Below are 9068 nucleotides of genomic sequence, written 5' to 3'. Positions count from 1 at the left end.
GGGAGCAACACGCCAGCAAAATTAGAAACCCCACCATTCTGCCTTGCTGGAACGAGCCAGGGAGGATCATCAATCCTCAAGATGAAGCTGCGAAGCAGAGCAAGCCAGGTTTGGCCCTTTTCAGGGAGGACCCCAAACAGGGGGTCTGGGCTGTTATCCCCTGGACGCTGGTCTTGTAGCCAGCGTCCAGGGGATAACAGGGGCGGCAGCCCAACAGGGTCCCCTTCTCCCCACGGGGGCAGGCAGCAGGCTCACAGCTGCCCTCTCCCAACATTAAGACGAATTTATAGGAGCGCCAGCAGGGTGTAAAACACACGAGGCTGGGCTGTTCCTCACTCCAGCCTGGCTACGCTGAGCTGTAGCTCAGCTTTTACATTCAGCCCCCTCATTCCCTCTCCAATTCTGCTTCCTCACCTGCTTCCCACAGCTGAAGCCAGAAGAATGCCTTAAGGACCCTTCAGTCACCGACAGAACAAGTCTGGCCTGGAGCCGCTCTCTTGGTGGCCATGCCCACCGCAGCCCCAGGACCCCTGGACCCTGTGCCGGTGGCTGTGTGCCCTTCCCTGGCTCGGCTTCCCCAGATGTTCTTTGCGGCTCTGCCTCCCCTTCCTCACGCCTCACTGGTGGCAAAGAGCCAAAGCTCCCACACACAGTCAAGTTGGCAACCCAACTACATGGGATTCCTATGGCTGCAGATGGCCTGAGACTACTCTCAACCTTGACAGGATTTGGGGACTTGAGATTAGTCAACCAACGCTCAGCCCCTGGACGGGGTTAGAGTCACTCCTCCACCTCGTGGTCATTGTTGGAACTACACCCTGGGAAAGCCTGTCCTGAGAGGCGCTTACTCCAAGGGATGATGGAGGAGGTTTGATGACGATGATGATGATGATGATGATGATGATGATGATGATGATGATGGTGAAAGTGATGATGGTGATGATGTGACGATGATGGGTCAGGAGTGTAATCACTTACCTCTTGCCAGTTTCTGCTTATATCACCTCAAAAGGGCTTTTCCCTGACCACCCTGTGTAAAACAGCACCACCAAACACTCTCCTTAAACCTGCCTTACTTTTTTTGTAGCACTTATCATCTAAAATATTATTAATTTGTTTATTTGTTGTTCGTGTAAGCTCCAGGAAGGCAGGGGCTGTGTTTTTTTTTCACTGATGTATCCTGCGTAGCTAGGATTACCTAGCATGCAGCAAGTGTTCAATAAGTATTTGTGAAGTGAAGGGGCTGGTAAATGACTCCCCAGTCTCCCCCTGCGCCCAGTAGTCCTCCCAGCTCCTGGCAGGGCTGCAGATCCCTCTCCCACAGATCCAGTTTGCCTGTAATACTGGGAACAATCCCCATGCTCGTCTGGGAGATGTAAGGACCCTGTGTTAGTCTGTTTTGCATTGCTAAAGGAACACCTGAAGCTTGGTACTTTATAAAGAAAGGAGATTTATTTAGTTCATGGTTCTGCAGGCTGTACAAGAATGGCACAGGCATCTGCTCAGCTTCTGGTGAGGCCTCAGGAGGCTTTTATTAATGGCAGAAGGCAAAGGAGGAGCAGGTGTGTCATATGGAGAGAGAGGGAGCAAGACAGAGGCGAGGAGGTGCCAGCCCCCTTTTAACAACCAGCTCTCGGAGTGAACTAATAAAATGGGAACTCATTCATTACTGCAAGGATGACACCAAGCCATTTATAAGGGATCCTCCCCCGTGACCCAAACACCTCCCACTAGGTCCCATCACGTTTCAGTGTGAGATTTGGAGGGGACACACATCCAAACCATATCAGACCCCTAGGTCTCAAATCTGCTGGTTTGGCCCCTGCCAGCCTGTGGTGGTCTTGTCCTTGGTGGTCAAGCTCCTACCCTTGGTCCTCACCTTTAGTGTCTGCATCCCTTGGTGTCATTTGCTGCATCTGCATCCTCCCTGCCTCATCCCAGTGGCCATGTGTGTTGCCCGCCCACTGAGTGTCAGGCCCTGGGCTGGGTGTTTTGTGTTCACTACCTCTGATCTTCATAGCACCCTGCACAGTGGGCATTGATTATCCTCATTTTTAGATGAGAAATTAGTTCAAAGAGATTGCACAACTTTGCACATGTGATTTATGCCACCCCTGTGTTTTCCAGAGATGGTTTCAATGATGCTAATGGGTGAAACAAATGAATAAAAATATACATAAAATAAAGTTTCCACAGTGAGAAATTTTAGAAAACAGTGGGTTCAACAAAGCAGAATTCTTTCTATCAGGACTTCTTAGACTCTTTAAAATGACCATGTGCATGGCAGCCCCCCAGTGGGGAGGGGTATTTGCAGGGCACAATATTTCCCAAACCTATCTGAGTTTGGAACCACTTTTCCAAGGAGCATCTCACAGGACATGGCTTGAACAACAAGTGCAAGATCGGTTTCAGTCCTTCTGGTCAGGAATCAAGATCAGTGCATCAGGATCGGTTTCAATCCTCCTAGGCGGGAATGTCAGGGATGCAAGAGGGTGACTGTCAGGCCACTCCTGCATATCTTATCTGATCTCCACAACAGCTCCATGAAGAAGAAATCCTTATCTTCACTTTCCAGATGGGGAAGCTGAGGCTCAGGGAACTAAAATAATTTTTCTATGCTGCCCATAAATATCTGAAGCTAGTGGAGTGTGACTATTCACCGGGTGCTCTTGAATGATGGCGAGGGGGAAAAGGATTAAGACAGTTCCCTGTGAACCAGGAGGCAGACATGGGGTCTACAGGAAAGAAGTTCTGGGAGGAGGACGTGACTGTGTCCAGTCTCTGGGGGTCACCCCAGCCCTGACACAGGATGACTGCCACCACACCTTCCACGCTCTTCGGTCCATGTTCTCAGGATGCTCCTGCAGTTTTAATTAAACGCTGCTTATGGCGGCTCATTAAGTAGAAAAGAGTTGTTCTGTATCTAAGTAGCCTCAGGTCTCTTCACCGCTTTTACTGCTCAAACAACATTGCAGAGAATTTTATAGTGTTTGGACTTGGTATTGCCTCTAAGCCTGGCAGGACCTCCAGGCCAGGGCTGTGTAGCAAATCACTCTGCTCCAAGGACACTGTCCTCACTTCAACAAGGATTCCTGGTCAGGCCCTGCCTCCCTTCTCTCTTCAGACCCCCTCCCACCCCAGGGAGGGGCTCGGCCTGCCCTAATGTTGCTGCCAGAATCCATGATGATGGGAGGTAGGAAGGCTTTGAGGGGTTAAGCTGTGTGTACCAGTTCCCATGACTGGAAGGTTGTCTCATTTCTGAGCTCTGATATACACCATTTGGCAACTTGGTCCCTTGTTAGGTTATTTCATAGGGAAGGATCAGGAGCCTATTAACAATATTAGTTTATCCTCCCACAGCCCTTGCCACAAGCCAGGTGTTGTTCTGAGCTCTTTACCTCTAGTAACTTGCCAAATTCTCACAATAACCCTGTAGGATAGGTATGGTTGTTATCACATTTAATAGATGGGGGAACTGAGGCAAAGAGGGTTTTAAGTTTCTTGCCCAAGATTACAAACTACTAATTGGTGAAGCCAGGATTCAAATACAGGCTCTGGCCCTGAGTCTCTGGTCTTGCCCACTGTGTTATACCATCTGCTAAAAACCCGACTTCCAGGTTTGGCCTTGCTCTTTGTCAACTGCCCTGAGTAGGGACTGTAATTCTGCCACTGATTCCCAACTCAGGGATGACAGCTTGATTGACTGCTTATCTAGGTCTCCAACCATCACTTAATCCTGGATTGGCATCACCTTTAGCAAATTGTGTTTTCCAAAGATGGCACAGCAATATCTTTAGAACGTTCACATTCACCCTCTGAATCTGGACAGATCTTTGTGACTCCCTCTCCCAGAAAATGTAGCCAAAGTGACAAAATGTAGCTTCTGAAGCTAATACAAGTGTCATGCACTTCTGCCTTTCTCTTTGGGGAGTTGGATGCCATGTTGTGAGGAAGCCCAATTAGCCTTTGGAGAGACCCATGTGGAAATAAACTGAGGGCCCATCAAGCTCCAAGTTGACAGCCAGCAATGACTTGCCAGTTGAGTGAGTCACATTGAACATGATCTTCCAGCCCCAAGTTGAGTCACTCAGCTAATGCTATGTAAAACAGAGGCAAGTTGTCCCCACCAAGTCCTGCCCAAACTGCAGATTCCCGAGCAAAATAAATAATTATTGTTGTTTTAAGCCCCTATGTTTTGGGGCGGCTTGTTACATAAACAGCAGTAGATAAACAGAACACCAGCTGTGTCTGCCTTTGGGGACATTTTGTGATTCTGAGTTATCTTCCCTGACACACCCTATTTTACTGCTGGGCTCTATCGGCCAGGCCAGACCTCTCCCAACTTCTCTGTCCCCACAATTCCTGCCCTCTCTGAAACAGAAAGCAGAATGGCTGGTGCTTTTCCATCTGCCCATCTCCCTGCAGGTCACAAGGCGCTGCTGGCCTGGGCCCAACTGCCAGCCATCTTCCCAGCAACACTCAACCTCCAGACTGACTCTGAATGCCAGGGACCAGTTTCCTAGGCAGTGGGGCCATTTTTTCACACATTTTTTTCACACATTTTTTTGCCTTACCAAGAAAGTTACTATTTCTCCTTTTCATTGAGTGTATTACATCAATTATTTTTTGTTGTAAAAGTTATAGTTAGTTATTTTGCAAATTATCCAGTCTATTTTTATTGTTTTTCATGGATCTGGTACATCTTGAGTCCCCTTTTAATTTTAAAACATATAAAACATACTACTTTCATACTGGGTGTGATGGTTAATTTTATGCATCAACTTGACTGGGTTAAGGGCTGCCCAGATAGCTGGTAAACTTTCTTTCTTTCTGTGTCTGCGAGGGTGTTTCCAGAATACATTAGCACTTGAATCTACAGACGGAGTAAAGAAGATCTGCCCTCACCATTTTGTGGGGGCATCAGTTAATCCATTGAAGGCCCAAAATAGAACAAAAAGGTGGAGGAAAGGCAAACTCCCCCAGGCCTACCCCCACTTCTTGAGCTGAGACATCCATCTTCTGCTCACAGAAATTGAAGATCCTGGTTCTGGTCCTTTAGACTCAAGGATTAACCCCCCTCCTCCCCATCCCACCCCATCTCGAGTCCTTCAGCCTTGTGGTAAATTACATTACCTCTTTCCTGGTTCTCCAGCTTGCAGATGTCTTTATAGGACTTCTCGGCCTCCACAATCGCATGAGTCAATTCTCGTAATAAATCTCCTCTTGTATATCTATATATATCCTTTTGGTTTTGTTTAGATAACCGTAATATGCTGGGTAACGAACTATTACAATACTTCCTATTTTTTAAACATTTTTGTTGTTGTTACTCTTACTCATGGTGGCTTGTTTCCCCGTGGGTTTGGGGATTTTAAACTGTGAGCTTGTGTCCTATCAGCATTTTATCCGTGAAAATTCTTTGAGATCTGCATTTAGAGTGTATTCCTCAGAAAAGATTTGTGTTTGCTTCTGCAAGGCTCCTGGTGACATCACCAAGGCAGAATCACTGGCAAGTTTCACAATGGTTTATTAGATTAAATATGAATCTTTAAGGACATGCCACCATGACCAGCATAGATTCTTTCCAGTTCCCCTGAGGCCCACTTTTCCTTTCCTTTACTATTGCAAGTATTTTAGGACCCCGTCTCTACAAAAATTTTTAAAAATTAGCAAGCTAAGCATGATGGCATGTGCCTGTAGTCCCAGCTACTTGGGAGGCTGGGGTGGGAGGATCACTTGAGCCTGGGAGTTCCAGGCTGCAGCGAGCTATGATTGTGCCACTGCACTCCAGCCTGGGCAACAGAATTAGTCCTTATCTTAAAAAAAAAAAAAAAAAATAGATTTTGGAAGAAGCATTTGCTCTATATTCTACTCTGGTTCCAGTGTTCCAATGTGTAAAAGTTTGCCACATTTTAACCTGAGTTAATTTTCTTAACTACCTTGTTTCTTTTTTTTTTTTCAGGTTAAGTAATAAAAATTTATTGAGAGTTCTGGGTTGGTGGTTATCTCCTCCCTGCCTTGAGGGAGGGAACAACACTGTAGGAAATCACTGAGAAATCACACAATGTCCCAACAGCCCCAGTCAACACAGGGAGGAGGAAAGTAATTCCCCAGAAAAGGGGCTGGTCTTCAGTCTTCCTTAATCCAAGAGGGGTTCAGGGGATTGGTGTGGGGGACCATCGCATGATACTGGGGCAGGGTAGGGCTGTGCTGGACCCCTGGCTGGCTCCTCAAAAACTGGAGAAGCAGATCCACTTCCTCTGGGGGTGGAGTTCTTGGTGACTAGGCTCATTTCTTACCCTTGATGAGGCTGTCACTTCCTCTGGTGAAACTTTCATCCTGTAGGTTCAGCACGAGGTTGTCAGCCGTGAGATAAATGCGATTCTGTGATGTGGCGATCGTCTTGGAGATATTCTGGGCTGCTCGGATCTTGCGCAGTTTGATGTAGCCAGGGTTCTTGCTCAGTGCTTCTCCAAGCATCTTGGCAGCCTCGGCCTCACCCTCGGCCTGCACAATCTTCTGCCGCTGCTCCTGCTTCGCTTTTTCTACCAAGAATTGGGCCCGCTGGGCCTCCTGCTGGGCCACTTGTTTGGCTTCTACAGCAGCTGTGTACTCTCGGCTAAAGCTCAGCTCTGTGATGGCCACATCATCCAGGATGAGGCTGAAGTCCTTGGCCCTCTCTGTCAGCTCCCGGCGGATCAGCAGGGATACCTGGGCCTGCTGGGTGATCAGCTGTGAGGCATTGAACTTGGCCACCACACTCTTGAGCACCTCGTTGACAATGGACGGCAACACTCGTTCCTCGTAGTCTAGCCCTAGGCGCTGGTACATGCTAGGAAGCTCCTGCGCATTGGGTCGAGACAGCACTCGCAGGGAGATGTTCACCATCTGTAGGTCTGAGATTGAGGTCAGCAGTGGCTGGTCAAGGCCAAACACACTTTCCCAAGCATTTTCTCCTTCATGTTCCTCCCTATATGCCCTGTGCAATGATGTACAGCCTGGCACTGCCCTGGGGGGAGGAGAGTTAATCAGGCTGACAAGGAAGACATGAGGCAGCACAGGTGAAATGCACCCTCATCCACTGTGACGCCTGGAACTGCAACCCCGTCACCAGCAGAGCCGACTGCTCTTTCCCCCTCTGTACTCCAGCAACCTCTAACGTGGGTGCTCTCACGCTGTACCATAATCACGTCTCCTGTAAGGACTTGGGGGACAAGAATGTGTTTAATGAATCTTTTATTCCAGGGCCCAGCAGTCTAGTAAATGAATAAGCCACCTGCACTAGGTATAGTACAAAGAAGTACATTACAGGTTACAGGTGAGCTATCTCACCCAGGGTGTATGCGTGTGTGTGAGTGTGTGTGGGTGGGTGGGGAGGAGGAAGAGGTCTGGAGAACTCAAAGGCATGGCTTTTATGTATGGTCTAGAAGGAGAGAACAGGTGAACTAGTCAAGGGTAGGGACAAACTTCTCCAGAACAGAGTATACTAGTGGATGTGACTGTAGATATAGTAAGTCACGCAGTTAGAAAAAAAGGCTTTAAAACAAGGCTTTGATCTAGGCAGTGAATAAAACAAGGGACAAACAATACTCTTATTGAATATGTGTCAGGGAGGAGACAGTAGAAAGCACGCAAACACAAGGTGTTCAGAATGTGCTGCTTTGACCCCGGGAGGCAGGTATTTTTGTTACAGCTCTTGCAGAAGTGGAAACTTGAGGCCTAAAGGCCTGACACTACCATCTTCCCCTGGGGTTTCTTGCCAGCTCCCTTGATCATCCCACCTGCCATGTGATTACCAAGTGCTCAGACCTACCTTTGGAGCCTGTAGGGGAGGAGATTTTTCGAGGTCTGGCCCGAATGTCATAGATAATGGGGTACTGGAACCAGGGGATCCTGCAGGGGACAAGGATAGGTATTAAGAGGCCGCAGTTTCGGCCAGGCGCGGTGGCTCAAGCCTGGAATCCCAGCACTTTGGGCAGCCGAATCATTTGAGGTCAGAAGTTCGAGACCAGCTTGACCTATACAGTGAAACCCTGTCTCTACTAAAATACAAAAATTAGCCAGGCGTGGTGGCGGGCGCCTGTAATCCCAGCTAATGGTGAGGCTGAGGCAGGAGAATCGCTTGAACCCAGGAGGCGGAGGTTGCAGCGAGCCGAGATAGTGCCACTGCACTCCAGCCTGGGCGACACAACAAAACTCCCGCGGCCCCCTCCCCAAAAAAGCCGCAGTTTCACTAGCTTTGCCCGGTTTTCCCTCACCACGCGTTTTTTGGCCTGCTCCTCCCCATGACCACCGACAAGGAGAGATTCTCTTGTCCCTTTGGAAAACAACAGTTCATATGCTGCTGGAGGTTCGCGCAGCACCCACTATCCTAGGAGCAGAGATGAGGAGGAGGGAAAAGAGCAGCGTTGAATCCTGTTGCACGTCCCACTATAGCCACCGCTGGGTCGGCGTCAAGGGTGAAAGGTCAGGGTCAGTAAGCTCTGCCCGCCATTACCTGAAGTGAAGGCCCTCGGCCAGGATAGTGTCCTGCTGCACTCCACCGATCCGATTGAAGAAGATGGCTCTGTGCCCGCCTTCCACTGTGGGGAGAGGGGTGGTGATCAGGCCAGGCCGCTGCTCACAGTAAATGCTAGCTAGGCTCGTGGTGGGGCGCGGGGAGCGGTGAGACATGGCAAGGGGTTTGGGGGAGGGACTGGAAGCGTCCGGCGAGCGGGCGAAGGTTTGCTCACCAGTGAACACGGATTCGCGGACACCGTAGGCCACGGCGCCGGCCCCCAGCAACAGCTTCAGCGCCGTGCCCATGCCCCGGGGCCCGGCGGGCAGCCGTCCCGCCAAGTCCTTCAAGTTCTGGGCCATGTCTGATCTTGAGGCCGGCGGCACCAGAGGTCAGAAGGGGGTGCCGACCCGCCTCTACCCCGCTGCAGCTTAGGTACTGCACCCTTCACACGAGGGTTCGGGCCCGTAATGCTCTACCTTGTTTCTTATGCAAGGTACCCCAGGCAGCCTTAAAACAGTGGGTACCTATGGAGGAGAATGTGTTCAAAGAGGGAGGTAAATAAACCAAA

The 9068-nt window shown here is 49.4% G+C and overlaps 1 protein-coding gene across 4 annotated transcripts; it reads right to left on the bottom strand.

The window, feature by feature from the left end:
- Window positions 1-5947: 5947 nt before the first annotated feature.
- Window positions 5948-8973, bottom strand: LOC105513363 (prohibitin-2). Of its 4 annotated transcripts, XM_011944235.1 has the most exons (5): window positions 8733-8973; window positions 8498-8582; window positions 7814-7893; window positions 6586-6896; window positions 5948-6480 (listed from the first exon to the last, which is right to left on the bottom strand). In XM_011944235.1, the coding sequence occupies exons 1-5, from the start codon at window positions 8857-8859 to the stop codon at window positions 6289-6291; spliced, it is 795 nt and encodes a 264-aa protein (XP_011799625.1). In that variant the 5' UTR covers window positions 8860-8973; the 3' UTR covers window positions 5948-6288. The 4 variants fall into 4 exon arrangements, with proteins under 4 accessions (XP_011799625.1, XP_011799622.1, XP_011799606.1 ...); XM_011944232.1 differs by having other exon boundaries at window positions 5948-6896; XM_011944216.1 differs by having other exon boundaries at window positions 5948-6896; window positions 8498-8961.
- Between the last annotated feature and the right edge of the window lie 95 nt (window positions 8974-9068).

This window comes from Colobus angolensis, unplaced genomic scaffold (genome assembly GCF_000951035.1).
Source record: "Colobus angolensis palliatus isolate OR3802 unplaced genomic scaffold, Cang.pa_1.0 Scaffold105, whole genome shotgun sequence".
Taxonomy (NCBI): domain Eukaryota; kingdom Metazoa; phylum Chordata; class Mammalia; order Primates; family Cercopithecidae; genus Colobus; species Colobus angolensis.
This window is presented reverse-complemented; position numbering and strand designations above follow the sequence as displayed.

Coding starts and splice junctions, on each gene's coding strand:
- LOC105513363 (XM_011944216.1), bottom strand. CDS start 8,859: ATGGCCCAGAACTTGAAGGACTTGGCGGGACGGCTGCCCGCCGGGCCC. Junction 7,894..8,497: donor GCCGAGGGCCTTCACTTCAG/GTAATGGCGGGC, acceptor TGTCCCCTGCAG/GATCCCCTGGTTCCAGTACC. Junction 6,897..7,813: donor CTCCCCTACAGGCTCCAAAG/GTAGGTCTGAGC, acceptor CCTCAATCTCAG/ACCTACAGATGGTGAACATC.